The sequence below is a fragment of the Oncorhynchus tshawytscha genome, linkage group LG09 (genome assembly GCF_018296145.1).
Source record: "Oncorhynchus tshawytscha isolate Ot180627B linkage group LG09, Otsh_v2.0, whole genome shotgun sequence".
Lineage (NCBI taxonomy): Eukaryota > Metazoa > Chordata > Actinopteri > Salmoniformes > Salmonidae > Oncorhynchus > Oncorhynchus tshawytscha.
This window is the reverse complement of record NC_056437.1, coordinates 83,874,767-83,892,344: the sequence shown is the minus strand read 5'-3', so window position 1 is coordinate 83,892,344 and position 17,578 is coordinate 83,874,767. Positions and strand designations below refer to the sequence as shown.

General features: G+C 41.9%; 1 protein-coding gene across 4 annotated transcripts in view; it reads left to right on the top strand.

The window, feature by feature from the left end:
- Positions 1-2,912: 2,912 nt before the first annotated feature.
- Positions 2,913-17,578, top strand: part of LOC112258934 (protein shisa-6) — a 76,795-nt gene continuing 62,129 nt past the window's right edge. For 2 of the 4 annotated variants that reach the window (XM_024433589.2, XM_024433590.2), the window contains exons 1-3: positions 2,913-3,036; positions 3,589-4,587; positions 10,304-10,452. In XM_024433589.2, the coding sequence (XP_024289357.2) occupies positions 4,043-4,587; positions 10,304-10,452 (694 nt within the window). In that variant the 5' untranslated portion in view covers positions 2,913-3,036; positions 3,589-4,042. The remainder of the gene's footprint in view (positions 3,037-3,588; positions 4,588-10,303; positions 10,453-17,578) is intronic. The other 2 variants (XM_024433591.2, XM_024433588.2) reach the window with 1 other exon arrangement.

Genomic DNA, 17,578 nt, shown 5'->3' with positions numbered 1-17,578 from the left:
TGGGGGGTTGTTTCTGTTTTACTAGTGCTTTTTACACTCACATATTTTGTTTCCTTTCAGTGTGTTTTGCTGCACTGAGGTTCCACCATGTGTGCAGATAAACTCTTATAATGTGTTTTACCATTACAGATTTCTTTTTTTTTACCTCAAAGGTCGACATGTCCACATCCAATATGTCCACCTCGATTGTGCAATGATGTTGTTATGTCTCCATTAACTGTGTCCTGGACTTATCATGATGTTCAATACCCAAATAGTGAACTACATCACACAGTGTCACGTCAAGTAAGTAACAAATCAGTCCACGTGGAAGTTTAACCAACCCTTCTACTATGCCCTTCCTCTGAATCACAGAGCACTGACGTGTTGGAGGGAGATAAGGTTTTGCTGGCGTTAACCGCTAACAGCACACCACACAGACAGCCACTCCTTTCATGGTATGAGCGTGCCAGCAGCAGCAGCAGTTGCCTCAGTCAGTGCTGGCTGTGCAGCTTTGCTGGGGCTGATAAAGCGAAAGAGGGAGAGAGAGGCAGTGCTGCTACAGCTTTGCTCTAATTTTCCCCAGACTGGCTGCTGTTCCTCTTTACTCTGTCTCTCTCTGATAGCATGGTGTGGTGGAACAGACACAGGCCAGAACCGCCTCCTCCTCCTCTCTCTAACCATAACACTCTCCCTCCATCCCTCCATGCTCACTTTCTCTCCACATGCCACATGGGTCTTAACTTTCTTTGACACATCCCACTGGACCATGTTGTGGTTCTTTACTATGTGCCGGTGCATTTCCCGAAAAACGGCATGAAAGCAACCATATAGATACGGCAAAAGTGTTTGAAGTCAGTAACAACTATGCCCTTCTGGCTTTACTCTCAAATTGGAGATAAGGAGTAGGCCACACAGAAGCTGCCTAGTATGCCCCAAATGACTAACTTTGATAACATCAGCGCTGATAACATCAGCTAATTTCCCCATGCCTATCTGCTCTTGAGAGGAGATGGCTTGGGCCTGTCATAATGAGGGAGATAGGGTGCCATTACATATGTTCTCATTAAATTGAAAGGTGTATTGGTAGTTTGAAGTGGGTTTACTTCTACATCACAGAGGACATTCATGTAGATTTAGCATAACCCTTCCAGACTCAATGATTTTGTGACTTTGGAATACATGGGTGTGGGCTGATGGTACTTCTAGGAATTCAAATCTTATAAAATCTTATACAAATGCCTTAAACAATTCATTTTTGAAATAGTATTTGCTTTTTTTGATTAAACATGTTTTTGACAGTTCCATTAACTCAAACGTACCCAAACATTTCAACATTACACACTACTCTGTTTTGCATAAGAACTGGAGCAGACATTTTGGTTATGCTCTGAGCTGAATCCCAAACAAGATCCACATACAGTCCCTGATTGAAAGAGCAGGTTTTTAGACACACATCAAACAGATGTTGTACAGTAGGTGGGGCATATTCATGATGTCATAACAATGACACCTCATTATTGTCACTTGGTCTTCTGTTTGGAGAAAATATAACATTAGACAGTATTGTTTCCAATTAGTTGTTGTTTCAAGATATTGCTCATTCCACTTAATTGAGAGAAAACAAAAGAGCAGAATTCCCAGGTTGGAACCCTAATGATTTCATTCTTCTGAGGAATAGTCTCATTATTCCTGAGCCAATGTCGACCCAGTCGTTACCTGTCAATGCTTTTTGCTGAGGCTAGCTTTCTCCGCACTAAGCTGTTAAACATTAATGGACAATCCTTCTTCCGTTTGTGCTCGATATGACATCTGATGTGTCATTTTGACTGACAGAGAGTCTGGGGGCTAATTTGCAAATGCTGCCATCCATAGCATCCAGTGAAGAAACACATTTATCAAAAGCCCTGTGCCCTTTTCTTGTCTCCTTGTCATATTAGCTTCTGAACACTGTCAGGGCAGCGTGGAGATTATGGATTTCATTTCAAAGGCCTCGCTGTTTTCAACATGCAACTCAACGTGTGGACAAGGTTAAAAAAGGCTACCTCATTCAACCATGGGCCACAAAGTAACTTACTGTGCTTGGAGAGTAACAGCAGCTCATCATAGCCTTATACTCATACTGTAATATGGGTCAAACACAACTGAAAGTACACAAACCTGTCAAATGAAAACTGAGGGGGGAAGTACATCAAATATGTAGAGTTGTCTGAAACGATAAGGATTGTTAGATTTAAATTGCACAAGGTCTCCCAGGAATCTCCACTGAACTAGGGACTGAAGTCAATTATGTAGGCCATTGTTCTTTTTCAGTCTCCACTGCCTCATCCAAAATTACATGGAGGTTGAACATGATGCAGTGCCTTTCATTGAAAATTAGGCTACTGCGGTTTCGGGAGCCTCCTATAAGTAAGTGTAATGCAGCTTTTTCACTGAATATTAACCAACTGCTTTCCGTTGTAATGTATGTGGTCTCTCTTTCCAACGAGCCACATTCCAGATTAGATATCAATGTCTTTGGAAATATAGCCATTTTTCTGAACACCAGAATGGAACATTTCAATAGCCTGGAGACAAACTCTGCTATCATGGCATGTTAAACAGTGTGTTACCAGCATATTGTGGCATGTTATTGTATTACCTAAAGCAGATCATTCCCAATCTCTCGCATAATAGGGCATAATAAAAGCCAACTATATAGAAGCACCAACAATTGCAACATGCTGCTGTTACATGGTATGAGTGAACGCAGCATTGTGCAGTAAAGCGAAGATTTACACCACCAACGTCGCACTCTGAAAGAGAAAACTCTAATGCAGTTCTAGAATTATCCAGATTACTGAGTGCAGCCTGTAGGCATGACCGAGAGCACTGCTATCAGGGGCCGATTTCTAATTAACTGAGGTACCTGTATTGGTGACGTAGACGCACTCATGTGGAGGGGGGAGTGAGGGATGGATTCGGGTCGGAGCAGAACGGGGTCTCACGCGGAGCTGAGGTACTTTGGTTCAGTCTGTGGCAGAGTCGAGACACTCAGTTGCCGGACACCATCAACGGGTAAGTGTTTTTCTGTTTCGTTGCTGTGTGATTTTGGTTGTCTTGTTTGTACAAAAGTTTCGTCAGATTCGTCTTCTTCTCACCATGAATAGAGCTGGAGGAAAGTAAACTTCGGACAAGAAAAGAGGGGGGAAACTACCAGCATTGAATATGTTAGGCTATTTCTCTGTCAAATGAGTTAAGACGTTTTATTTGTCTGCGTTATAACTTTGAAGTGGACATTCAAAAATAGAAAGCATAGCACGAAGAACTACTCAAGGATATATCCGCATAGTGTCCGCGCTGGGTTGCGCTGTCCATGGTGCTGAAACAGTTCGTGCGTCTGCGAGGGAACGTTTGTTTGACTGGGCAGAATTGTTTTACGCGCGTTCATTTGCGTCTGTTAAGTTGGCATTGATACGCAATTCATAAAATTAGATTTAATTTGGTGCAGATGGTTATGTTATTTTTCTTATGCAAAATGTTTGGTCCTTTTTTCTTCTTTTAACAAAGTATTTTTTTACAGTTGGAATTGACTGAATCCTCTGTCTTTCTGTTCTTCTTTCTCTACAGAAAACAATCAGCGTTCAACTGTGCAAGATTTAGAGCTTTGCTAATAAATACATACTTATGGTAGATGGCATTGTCTGAGACAGCCGGAGGGGATTCTTCAGCCCATTTCTCAAGCTGAATCCAAATGACACTTCCTCCACCCAAAAGTCCCCAGATGACCACAGAACTCCACTTATAGTCGGAGGATGCTGCACAATGTGTGACACGGTCGTCCGACTGCAATTGATTGGTGCAAGAAGCGTCCTTCCCTCAACCAGAGCATGACACTCTCGGCAGTGGACAGTTGGAAAAGGGCTTCGGAAATGAACCCCTGTGGACAGCCACAAGACTGGGTCAGTGGCAGGAGCACGGCTAGGTAAAGAAGCAGAGGTCTTCGTGTGAGGAGAGAAAGCATACAACTAAAAAAAAGTGGGGGGCAAACGATCGCATCAGCAAAGACATACAACCTCAAATCATGGGGATACAGCATCTTCTGCTTCTTTTGATTTACTTGGACCCGCTGAATGTACTGTGCGCGGCTACAGCCAACAAGAAGAAAAACGCTCCAAAGCGGAATCAGAAGATGAAGGAGGTGAACGGCACGGAGGCGCCTACTGCGGTTCCGCGGCGAAACACTCAGGTCCAGGCACCTTCGATCGCTACCCATGACACGTGCCTGGGCTACTATGACGTGAGCGGAGCGTACGATAAAGTGTTCGAGTGCAACAACACCGAGCACCGCTACTGTTGTGGAAGTTGTTTCCTGCGCTATTGCTGTGCAGAAAAAGGGAAACGCATAGAACAGAAAACTTGCACAAATTATAACACCCCAGATTGGATCAAAACGCAGCCTCCCTCCCCGGCACCAACAGGTGACACTTACGACCCTGACTTGGATCAGACTAACACAACGGTATACATCACCTGTGGTGTCATAGCTTTTATCATCCTCATCGGAGTTTCTGCAAAAGTTGCCTACGACAAAGCAACCAAGCCCCCTCAGGAAATGAATGTCCATAGGTAAGTCACCCTCACATTCAGGTTAAGAAATAGTCATTTATTATGGGGGCCACTTTTTTCCTGTGTGTGTGTGTGTGTGTGTGTGTGTGTGTGTGTGTGTGTGTGTGTGTGTGTGTGTGTGTGTGTGTGTGTGTGTGTGTGTGTGTGTGTGTGTGTGTGTGTACATGATTGTGTGTGCAATCACTGTTAAGAAACACCAGCTTCATTTTTCACAGACATGAAAAGTCTGCTGATGACAGTAAAAATGTGTACACTGGGTATAGAAAGCTAAATTAGATTTGTGAATAGACTAAATCATGAGCACTTCATCCCAATGATGCATATAAATCTGACCATCACAGGTGTGCAGCTATATGCTCAACTTTTGAATAGGGATGAAGCCATAATTCACAATGATGATCAATTTCATTCCTCTCTGGAAAAAGCCATTATGCAAAGGCCAACTGATGATTACAATCAACTCCTTTTCAAGTACCTCTCTTATGCAGATATACACAACCCCCAACTGACAGTCAACCCGATTCACCACTACCACCACCACTACTACTACCACAACCACCACCATACATTGGAACATTAAATGCCTCTTGTCAACTAAAGTATTGCTCCGTTTTCATCAGCAACACAAACAAACCTCCATGAGGCAGGTGTGGAATTGAATAGCTCTGTCAAAGAAAAGGCATCACATTCATGGTCACGGTATAACATTCAGGCTAGGAACAAGGTTGGGTTGCTTCACTGCTAACAACCGAGAGGACATACTGTACAGATGTCACTCTCCCTTCTTTTGATTGGCTTTGTATCTTACGGGATAATGACCCATGGATGGACTGCTGTTGGGAAAGTATAATCAGTGTCTCATTGTATTCATTATATTATGTCCCTATGAATGCATACTGTACCAACAATCCTTATAATCGTGCACTCTGCAGTCCTACAATTTCCAAGTATTTGGATAGGTGCTGAAAATTATTGAAGCTGGTGACTTTTTCCATGACACATTAGAAGCCTTGACTATATTGTTAAGCACTTCCTAGAGCTAGGAGAGTAACTAATGTACTGTAGTCTGAATTGAAAGACAGTTAACCTTCTGAAGTGGAGGAGTATGTTTGGGATTTTGTGCTCTGACATCAACCCGCCATGATGAATTTTGCAGATTAAGCCAGCAGCTATCTCATTCACTCACAGTGTTGTATGTGAGTAGTACACCTATGCCTTGCAAGAAAAGCTATAACAAGACAGTACCCAAAGAGATGGTTTGGGTGGAGAAACCACGTGGTTAGCCAATCATTGTGGTTGTCTAATGGTGGTCTGGTGTCTATTAGCCCATAGCAGAGGGGGTTGTCTACCTGTTCAGCCAAAGCTAAGATCTTGATAAAAGCCCATGTGAGGCTAATTGTGCCTTGCTAGGACTGGCTTCTGTACCCTCGTTACCTGCTGGCTCCATAAAATCAAGGCAGTGAGTGGAATTCAGATTGATTGTTCTCAGACTCCATGCAGCATTAATTTGTAACCATTCTTAAGCAAGCACCTCCCATGGCATCAAACCTAGATAGAACATTTGTGTTTCTCCACTAGAGATAATTTTTACCACAAGCCTAGTGGATATAGTGGCTGGTCTAGCAGACTGGAAGAACTTTGTCTGGAGTTAAATGCAGCTTGAACTGTAGCGGTGGCCAGATGTTCAGTATGGGGTAAGCTCCAAGGATGACACTGTCATCTTCTCATGACAGGGATCTACAACCATAGATCTGTCTCTCTTCCACAACATCTGTTAACCTCAGCACCTGTTTTCTGCATTAATACTTCTGCTGTTAGATGAGTCACACTCACATTGTTGTTAGAAGTCCATACTTCAGCCTGTCAAATGTCATTGACTCCTAGCTGAACAATGCATATCAAAGCATTAGAAAATAAACCTTTTTGTTCCCCTCAGTTTATTAAGCGTCTGGTGGACGGTTCTGTTGACAAAATATAGATACGAGAACAAGGCTTGGATAAGTGCCCCCCATTCATTTTTCCTTTCGAAAATTCATGGTTATGTCTACAACCTCAATAGCTATTGATTTAATTGTCACACCAAAATATGGTGTCAAGTACAGGTCTTTGGTTTAAGAGATAATGCTCTCAGACACATTTTTCTGCTCATAGAGTGACATTCAAATATACAATCCTTAAATGCAAGCCAAGCCATTACCTTGACAGTTTCAACGATGACAGTACAAGTAGAAATATGATACCAATATCTGTCTGTCTCTAGTGTATTCCTACAGTTCTAGTCAAAGCTATTTCATGCAACCTACCAAACGACTCACTTTGATCCCACTAAAGACTATTAGAATTCTGAGGCTGTGGCAGTACCTCCATCTCAGTACTCAGAACTGAGGAGACTGTGAGGATTTCTGGCCCCTTAATGCTCTCCTATCCTAGCCATGGGGCGTACTTTCAAATGGAGATGCTTACTGCCACCACCACATCAGTATGAGTGGTGGTGAGAGAGATGAGACAGATGCTGCCCAATTCTGATTTTTTTCTTTACTTAATTGGTCTTTTGACCAATCAGATCAGCTCAAAATATATATAGTGTGAAAATATCTCATGTGACTGGACAAAAGACCAATTAGTGTAAAATCAGAATTGGGCTGCCTGTGTAAATGCAGCCAGAGTAGGGATGACTAAACGAGGCGACATTGCATAGTGGATATTCAATAGCTTTTTTAGTGATTTATTTTCAACAATCATTTGGCACATTTGGTAACAATGATCTCTGCCGGGGGGAAAAAACGACTTCTGTGGCTGGCTTGAGACATCCATGCTGATAACCCTGTCTAGAAAGTAGTATTGGAACATGGGATTAACTATATACTAGGCAATGGTTTAAATGTATTTAGCCCTGTAAAGTGACTCAGAGTTTTATCTCAGTGACTGGGGATGGATTGTGAGGGGAATGCTAAGGCATTGGCAGACCTCTGTTGTTTCTTCTGTGACCTTCACGGAGGCACAATAAATGTTGAGTGAAAGCCAAAGCCAGGGATTTGAGTGGTCTATATTGATCACTTTCTCGAAAGCAAACCTGGATGCAATTTAAGATGGATCTGTTGCAAAAAAGTATCTACTCTCAGATTGAGTACATATTAGGTTTTGTTATGCCAGTGAGAGTCAGTTCCAATACATTCAAAAGGGATTTCTAAATTGACCTGCATACAGTGAGATTGAATATGTCTTTTTTGAGCGATTTTACCATAATATTGGGCAGAGAAAGCAGATTGGGTGAGGTAGGTGAGATAGTATGACTTTGCAATGTCTCTTGTATAACTTTAATGCATGTAAAGCACACTTATATGGATTTATTTCTTCTCCAGTCTCTGTTTATACTCCATTAGTGGTTGGCATATCAGTGATATCCTTCTCTCTGCTCACATTGGGAATATTCATTTCTTTGGTGTTCCTGACAACCTAATCTCTCATGGACAGACTACATATACCTAATTGGTGCTGGTACTGGTCCTCCAGCATCTGACCAAATTACAAGAGATTTTAGTTCTGCGTTAAACCGAGATTACTGACAACCTGATAGGCATGGTCAATGCTGCAATTATTTTCTAACATATCCATTCAACCATGAATCATGGCTTGACAAACATTTTGTGGAGGTCAGGATCCAAGGGGAGTAGAAATTCACTTTTGGTTTCCATGTTTTTCTCCCCAATGCTTTTGAACCTATTTTAATTGTAAAATGGCCCGGTGCAGCAAAGAAAGACCTAGCAAAGCTGCAGTTGGCTCAAAACAAAGCAGCACGCCTTGCCCTTGACTGTACACACAGAACTAACATCAACAGCACGCATGAGTCTGTCATGGTTGAGGGTTGAGGAGAAATGTGTTACTTCTCTTCTAGTCTTTTTAAGAAATGTGTGTGTGTGTTGAAAATGCCTAACCACTTGTATAATCTATATGCATACACTTCAAACAGACATACTGTACATACTCCACCAGATACGCCACTATGGGTTTCTTCACAGTACCCCAACCAAAGACAGATTTAATGCAATGCTCCGTTACTGTATGTTTAGAGCCATGTCATTGTGGAATGCTCTGTCACAAGACGAAAGTAAGTTTAGCTTTAAAAAAACGGAAGAAAAAAATGTATGTTGTATCACATCATCTCTCCTATTTCTAAAGATGTAATGTATTGTATATAAGACTATGAATGTGTATATAAGAACACTATGAATATATGAATACTATGAATAATATGAATATGTAAATACTATTTTTGTTGTCTCTTGGTCTCTTTCAAATATTTAACTCTTATTTTATGTGCATTTTTTATTTTTTATTTAATGTAATATCTTGTGTTTTTCTTGTCTATAACTGTTCTGTACTTTGTCATGTATTTGTACATTGTATGTGTATCCCAAGAAGAGTAGCCGCTGCATGTGCAGTAGCTAATGGGATCCTAATAAACTAAACTAATCCGTTTAGAATGCAGATGATAGACTTGTTGAACATCTACACCACATGCTCATAATAATTAAATCTCTGACTCAGTCTGAAATAATTGCAAACATGTCGCCATTTCTGTAAACACATTCTAGGCTTCCTTATCTCGTTTGACAATGTAGAAATGTGTTCAAATAGAAAAAAAAGAGAGAGAAAAAAAAAACATTTCACTGCGGAGGCAAGTCCCTCTGATAACCAACAAGACTGAATTACATCCTCTGTCATGTGCTGCAAGTGCAGAGTAAAGGGAATTACAATTTATTTCCACTTCTCTTTTTTACAGTATTTACTTCACTCCCTCGATGGATGATGGGTGTATCGTTTGAAGATTATTTTATACCTTCCCATTTCTTGTAGATGTTTTTTTCCCTTCCCATACATAGGAATGGTGCTATTGAAACATGATTTACCTAAGAGATTTTGTAGGAGAGGAAACTGTGGCAGGTCTAGACTTTGGGGTTTTCAAACACAATATTTTTAAAAAGCACCTCTATTCCTCCACTGTGTGGGACTGGTTGAACGTGTTCCTGCTATACAAGACACAAAGTAGTCAACTGGGGCGATGAAAACCAGGTCGCCTCAGTCTGTGAAAAGGATATGGTTAAAGTGTGCCCATCCTAGAAGGGAAAGGCTATTAATATATAGCTCCCAAAGTCACAGAGAGTTATGGAAAGAAGTTGACTCAGGTCGACTTTGACACAGTTACATTACCCTTTCAGCTCTTTGAAGAAACCAATATGTCCACCATCCTCACCACTATACTTCAATGGGGACCAATGTTGAAAATGGTGATAGCAAGATGCTTTGTGTGAAAAATTGGTAACTTGGTAGGAGTTAGATTCCCATTTGAACCTTAGTAGTGGGGGCGTATAGCTCTAGCAGAACGTTCTTCAAGGAACATTGATGAATGGCTTTAGCTGTCTTCCCTTGGCCTGAAGGGAAAGGCACATCTGTACTCAGTGTGGCTCAGTATTGAAACCTGGCCTATCGTCCACCTTGGGTGTAATTACACTTCACACTGTACCTGGTTCTGGAGCTCCACCAACACAATTGGAGCTGTATGTAACTAAATAAATTAAGTAGACCTTCTGGGGATGTTGAGAATAATGGTTGCCTAATGGTTGCCGGTCATTGAAAACAGGAAATTATTTCTGGTTCCGGTTGTATAGTCTGAAAACTATTAAATTACATCTGTGTTTTTACATTTCTTTTGCAGAGCCCTTGCAGACATTTTGAGGCAACAAGGACTAAATAAGGAGAATGAAAATATTGCAGCATTGGAGGGTTCACCCAAAGACATGGACACACCTCTCCGAACGTCCAAGAACCATTACACCCCAGTTCACACCATGCTAGCAAACCACGGTGGGTACCTGCACTGTTTTTACTTCACATATCCAGGAATATCTTGCAAAAATGATTCAAACTGTACTTGTCCTAAGCATAGGTTCTGAAATGGTCTTTCCCTCTAGTAAGCTGCATGGTGCACTATGAGTTGAATCAAAGTCCTTTCTCTGTATAAAATCGATACCCAGGATGACAGAGTTACTATGGAAACAGAGGTTATGTTAAATAGCTAGATTAAATGAAACGAGGTTCAATGTAAATGTCATGAGAACATAATAGAGAAGGTGTTATTAAAGCCATATTCCTTGCCCTCAGTTACGTTCTCTGAGTGGTGGAGATCCAGTCTGAATTTCATATAGACAGTAGTGATTGGTAGGAATTGTGGAGGTAGATTATAGAAATCCCATAGAAACGAGACAAGCAGGGATGACTGAATCAGGAGACATTCTATTATGGACTTTCAATAGCTTTTTATGACTACACAGTAATCTCCATTGTACATGCTTCTATGTAACAGTATATATAACTACTGTCAATATACTTGGCTGACATTTGTACAACAGTGTTATTTCTATAGTATGCAACCTTTGCATGGTAAAGTGGGACCTTATTGCTTTCATTAATGGTTAAAATGGTCTTTGACACACACACTGAAATAGATGATGGGCAGTGTTGGGGAAGCTACTCTGAAAATATAATTAATGAGCTACCAGTTACTTCACACTATTGTAAGTTAAACTACACTAAAGCTAACCTTAATGTTACTTTTAAAAAGTAGTTCACTACATCCAAACTACTTAGGGAAAAATTATCATACCTGAATCTGCAATGTCACAGACTACAAATTGCAAGAACATATCACTCTGGAGTCAGATGTTAACAGAATGTGTATTCTGCCCTATTAAACTCAAACATGTGGAATTCGGCACACAAAAAGTGTTTCAAGTGAGAATTAGGCAGGTTTGATGCTGAAAAATTAAGGCAATTCTTGCCTACTTCACCAATATTTTATTTTTGCAAAAAAAAAGTAGTGTGTAGTTCCCGTAGTAAGCTACACCACTACATGGCAACAAAGTAATGAACTACTGAAAACACTACCAATATTTGAATTTAGGTCAACTACCACAAAGCTACTGCAAAAATGTATTTAAATTGCAAGTTAAACCACATGTAGTTCACTACTCCCCCAAACTGATGATGGGGCCCTGCTACTTAAGTATATTTTTTTAAGACTGAAAACGATATAGCAGTTTAGACAAAGGGCCTCGGCTGAGTCTATTTTCATGCTGGGGTTCCATAAGCCTACTCAGCATTGGCTCAAAATGGAGATGCAAATTAATATGTTCTTCGGGAGACACATGGCTTTTGTCCTGAGATAATTCTGTCTTGCATCGCTGTTCCTCCTTCTTTTATCCGGTCTCCAGATCCCTGCTCCGGGGATCACTTGCTAAGTGCCCTAGTATGGTGTCCCAGATTCAGTGTTATGTTTCACTCTCGTGTCAAAGTAGACACTCCTCCTCATCCAGGGATTGTGTCAGAGGAGAACTGTTACGTGCTACACCATGGGATGTGAGCCGCTTTTCTCAGACTTGACTCGAGCCACAAAAGCCACAGCTGCTGGTATGTGCAGTTTATTAAATGAAACTACTGTAAGGGCTAGCCAACAGAGGTAGTTACAGTTATGTTTGCCTGAATTCCAACACTTGACACTTCAATAATTCTCATTGGAATCAATAACCACTTTGACTGCCATTTTACAGTTGCCCAAAACTAGGATTGTCTAACCCATTATCGGCTTTCATCCCCTCTAACAGCTCTCACTGTGTTTCATTAATCCATAATGTTAACCCTGAAGTGACCTCAAGACTACCATGACACCCCAGTGTTTTACATTAAGAGATTATGGACTGTGCTGCATACACTGGGGAAGTATGCGGCACAGTCCATAATCTCTTAATGTAAAACACTGGGGAAGTATGCAGCATAGTCCACAATCTCTTAATGTAAAACACTGGGGTGTCATGGTAGTCTGGAGGTCACTTCAGGGTTAACATCAGGGTTAACATTATGGATTAATGAAACACTTTTACATTAAGAGATTATGGACTGTGCTGCATACTTCCCCAGTGTTTTACATTAAGAGATTATGGACTGTGCTGCATACTTCCCCAGTGTTTTACATTAAGAGATTATGGACTGTGCTGCATACTTCCCCAGTGTTTTACATTAAGAGATTATGGACTGTGCTGCATACTTCCCCAGTGTTTTACATTAAGAGATTATGGACTGTGCTGCATACTTCCCCAGTGTTTTACATTAAGAGATTATGGACTGTGCTGCATACTTCCCCAGTGTTTTACATTAAGAGATTATGGACTGTGCTGCATACTCCCCCAGTGTTTTACATTAAGAGATTATGGACTGTGCTGCATACTGTTGGAATCGGCTCAACTTTGAACATTGAGATATTAAATAAATGATAGAGACGAAGCCTTGAGTAGAAAGACTCTGTAGCAACCCAGAAGGCTTTGGAACATGTTTGATGGAGGAGAGGAGAGCATTTGTGTTGATTTAGGGAAGACAGATGGATATCTGTGGATTAGGTGAAGGAGGGGTTGAGGTCAGGAGTTGAGGGGTGAGGTCAGTTTCCCTTCAGGGATTAATCAGGGTTAGTATCTGGTTACCTACTTTCTCTTGGTTATAAACTAAGGATGGAGAGAGGGAGTGTCTTAAGTAGGATGTATATAATTGTGATGTCTGAAATGTTTTGCTGTCTGATTACAGCCGTACAGAACCTTTGGGAATAATTAAACTTGGTGAAAGCTTCTCTAGTGTCCGTGAGTCATTTACTCTGAAAAATAGAACCTGACAATACTTTCCCAGTGTTTTACATTAAGAGATTGTGGACTATGCTGGATACTTCCCCAGTGTTTTACATTAAGAGATTGTGGACTATGCTGGATACTTCCCCAGTGTTTTACATTAAGAGATTGTGGACTATGCTGGATACTTCCCCAAGTGTTTTACATTAAGAGATTGTGGACTATGCTGGATACTTCCCCAGTGTTTTACATTAAGAGATTGTGGACTATGCTGGATACTTCCCCAGTGTTTTACATTAAGAGATTGTGGACTATGCTGGATACTTCCCCAGTGTTTTACATTAAGAGATTGTGGACTATGCTGGATACTTCCCCAGTGTTTTACATTAAGAGATTGTGGACTACGCAGGATACTTCCCTAGAGGCTGACTATTTTGTTTGGGTTCATGGCAGTCCTGTAATTGGTCTTCATCCCTTGTAGCCTCCTTTCTGACACTACTCATCTTTCTGTTGTGAAATACTGTATGCATCTCCCTCAATTCTGGCATCAACTGTACTATACTGGGTGAAACTGGCCTTGACTGAACTAGCCTCAACACATACAGTATTCTATTACATACTGTATTACAATGCTAGTTGGTGTCTTTGGTGGCTCATGTAGATTATATGTGGATATACCTGGGAATCTGCAGTAATATATGAGATCCGCATATGAATATATCTGTTTTTCACAAGTCAGATTGTATTCTATGTTGTTTTATTTTCACAGTTGGAAATATACACTGCTCAAAAAAATAAAGGGAACACTAAAATAACACATCCTAGATCTGAATGAACGAAATCTTCTTATTAAATACTTTTTTCTTTACATAGTTGAATGTGCTGACAACAAAATCACACAAAAATGATCAATGGAAATCAAATTTATCAACCCATGGAGGTCTGGATTTGGAGTCACACTCAAAATTAAGTGGAAAACCACACTTCAGGCTGATCCAACTTTGATGTAATGTCCTTAAAACAAGTCAAAATGAGGCTCAGTAGTGTGTGTGGCCTCCACATGCCTGTATGACCTCCCTACAATGCCTGGGCATGCTCCTGATGAGGTGGCGGATGGTCTCCTGAGGGATCTCCTCCCAGACCTGGACGAAAGCATCCGCCAACTCCTGGACAGTCTGTGGTGCAACGTGGCGTTGGTGGATGGAGCGAGACATGATAGCCCAGATGTGCTCAATTGGATTCAGGTCTGGGGAACGGGCGGGCCAGTCCATAGCATCAATGCCTTCCTCTTGCAGGAACTGCTGACACACTCCAGCCACATGAGGTCTAGCATTGTCTTGCATTAGGAGGAACCCAGGGCCAACCGCACCAGCATATGGTCTTACAAGGGGTCTGAGGATCTCATCTCGGTACCTAATGGCCGTCAGGCTACCTCTGGCGAGCACATGGAGGGCTGTGCGGCCCCCCAAAGAAATGCCACCCCACACCATGACTGACCCACCGCCAAACCGGTCATGCTGGAGCATGTTGCAGGCAGCAGAACGTTCTCCACGGCGTCTCCAGACTCTGTCATGTTTGTCACATGTGCTCAGTGTGAACCTGCTTTCATCTGTGAAGAGCACAGGGCACCAGTGGCGAATTTGCCAATCTTGATGTTCTCTAGCAAATGCCAAACGTCCTGCACGGTGTTGGGCTGTAAGCACAACCCCCACCTGTGGACGTCGGGCCCTCATACCACCCTCATGGAGTCTGTTTCTGACCGTTTGAGCAGACACATGCACATTTGTGGCCTGCTGGAGGTCATTTTGCAGGGCTCTGGCAGTGCTCCTCCTGCTCCTCCTTGCACAAAGGTGGAGGTAGCGGTCCTGCTGCTGGGTTGTTGCCCTCCTACGGCCTCCTCCACGTCTCCTGATGTACTGGCCTGTCTCCTGGTAGCGCCTCCATGCTCTGGACACTACGCTGACAGACACAGCAAACCTTCTTGCCACAGCTCGCATTGATGTGCCATCCTGGATGATCTGCACTACCTGAGCCACTTGTGTGGGTTGTAGACTCCGTCTCATGCTACCACTAGAGTGAAAGCCCCGCCAGCATTCAAAAGTGACCAAAACATCAGCCAGGAAGCATAGGAACTGAGAAGTGGTCTGTGGTCCCCACCTGCAGAACCACTCCTTTATTGGGGGTGTCTTGCTAATTGCCTATAATTTCCACCTGTTGTCTATTCCATTTGCACAACAGTATGTGAAATTTATTGTCAATCAGTGTTGTTTCCTAAGTGGACAGTTTGATTTCACAGAAGTATGATTGACTTGGAGTTACATTGTGTTGTTTAAGTGTTCCCTTTATTTTTTTGAGCAGTGTATTACGTTCTAACATAATCTTCTCATTGATATTGGTTGGTCTCTGCTTGGACCCTAAAGTCTTCTGCTAATGGAAAATCAGTTAAATGACCCTTTCGGGATAATGTATCAGTGTATTTCAGCATAAGAACACAATGTATCATAGTCAACGTCTCCTACAGTAGAACCTGAATACAGCCCTTAGGCGCTGTCCTTAGAGTAGACCAAGGTTAGAAAGCTGATTATCCCCATCACAGCTTGTCAAACACTGGCGGAGATACAGTGCATTCGGAAAGTATTCAGACCCCTTCACATTTTCCACATTTTGTTACATTACAGCCTTATTCTAAAATTGATTAGTCCGCCTCTGGCTGGGCCACTAAAGGGTATTCAGAGACTTGTTCTGTAGCCACTGCTGCATTGTCTTGGCTGTGTGCTTAGGGTCATTGTCCTGTTGGAAGGTGAACCTTTGCACCATTCTGAGGTCCTGAGTACTGTGGAGCAAGTTTTCATCAAGGATTTCTCTTTATTTTGCTCTGTTCATCTCTCCCTCGATCCTGACTAGTCTCCCAGTCCCTGCTTCACCATAGGGATGGTGCTAGGTTTCCTCCAGATGTGACGCATGGCATTCAGGCCAAAGAGTTCCACATTTCTTCTCATGGTCTTAGAGTCCTTTAGGTGCCTTTTGGCAAACTCTAAGCGGGCTGTCATGTGCCTTTTACTGAGGAGTGGCTTCCGTCTGCCACTCTACCATAAAGGCCTGATTGGTGGAGGGTTTCAGAGATGGTTGTCCATTTGGAAGGTTGTCCCATCTCCACAGAGGAACTCTGGAGCTCTTTCAGAGTGACCATCAGGTACTTGGTCACCTCCCTGACCAAGGCCCTTCTCCCCCGATTGCTCAGTTTGGCCGAGCGGACAGATTTAGGAAGAGCCTTGGTGATTCCAAACTTGGTGATTGGTGATTTGGTGATTGGTGACTTGGTGATTACAAACTTAAACTTCCATTTAAGAATTATGGAGGCCACTGTGTTTTTGATGACCTTCGATGATGCAGAAATGTTTTGGTACCCTTCCCCAGATCTGTACCTCGATACAATTCTGTCTTGCAGCTCTACGAACAATTCTTTCGACCTCATGGCTTGGTTTTTTCTCTGACATGCACTGTCAACTGTGGGACCTTAAATAGACAGGTGTGTCACACCTTTCCAAATCATGTCCAGTCAATTGAATTTTCCACAGGTGGACTCCAATCAAGTTGTAGAAACATCTCAAGGATGATCAATGGAAACAGGATGCACCTGAGCTCAATTTCAAAGTCTAATAGCAAAGGGTCTGAATACTTGTAAGGTATTATAAGCTATTTCTGTTTTTTTTATGGGGTATTCTGTGTAGACTGTGTAAATTATTTAATCCATTTTAGAATAAGGCTGTAATGTGGAAAAGGGGAAGAGGTCTGAATACTTTCCGAATGCACTGTATGTGTTGTAGTTGTTTTCCCTTTGATATTATTCTAAGCCAAGAACACTTCATGAATGCATATTTCGAACAGATTAAAAAAACTTGCACATAAACACCTCTTTTTATTCAGCATAAATTGGACTCAGTCAACTTCTTAAATCCTGAGAGTCATTAAGTATTTACTAGTTTCTTAGTATGAAAATCCCAAATTAACAGTGATGGATAAAATGTTTCAGCAATCAGTTTACAGTATCCGTTGGGCTTGAAAACAGAACCAAACAGGCTTTAGAGAGCTTGGGCCTGTGTCAAACGTCAGTGTAATGAGGACCAGGGCTAATGGTCCCAGGTGTTCCTTCTCATTATGATCATTTGAAATATGGTTCGATCTCTGCCTCTATGGCCCAAAGGTCTGAGTGACGCTATTGACTTTGAAGTTGCTCCATTGAGATGAGGCTGTTGAACTATTTACCAGCTAATGCAGACTGGCACTAACAGGAAGGAAGAGAGCTAGGGGATGGGGAACTC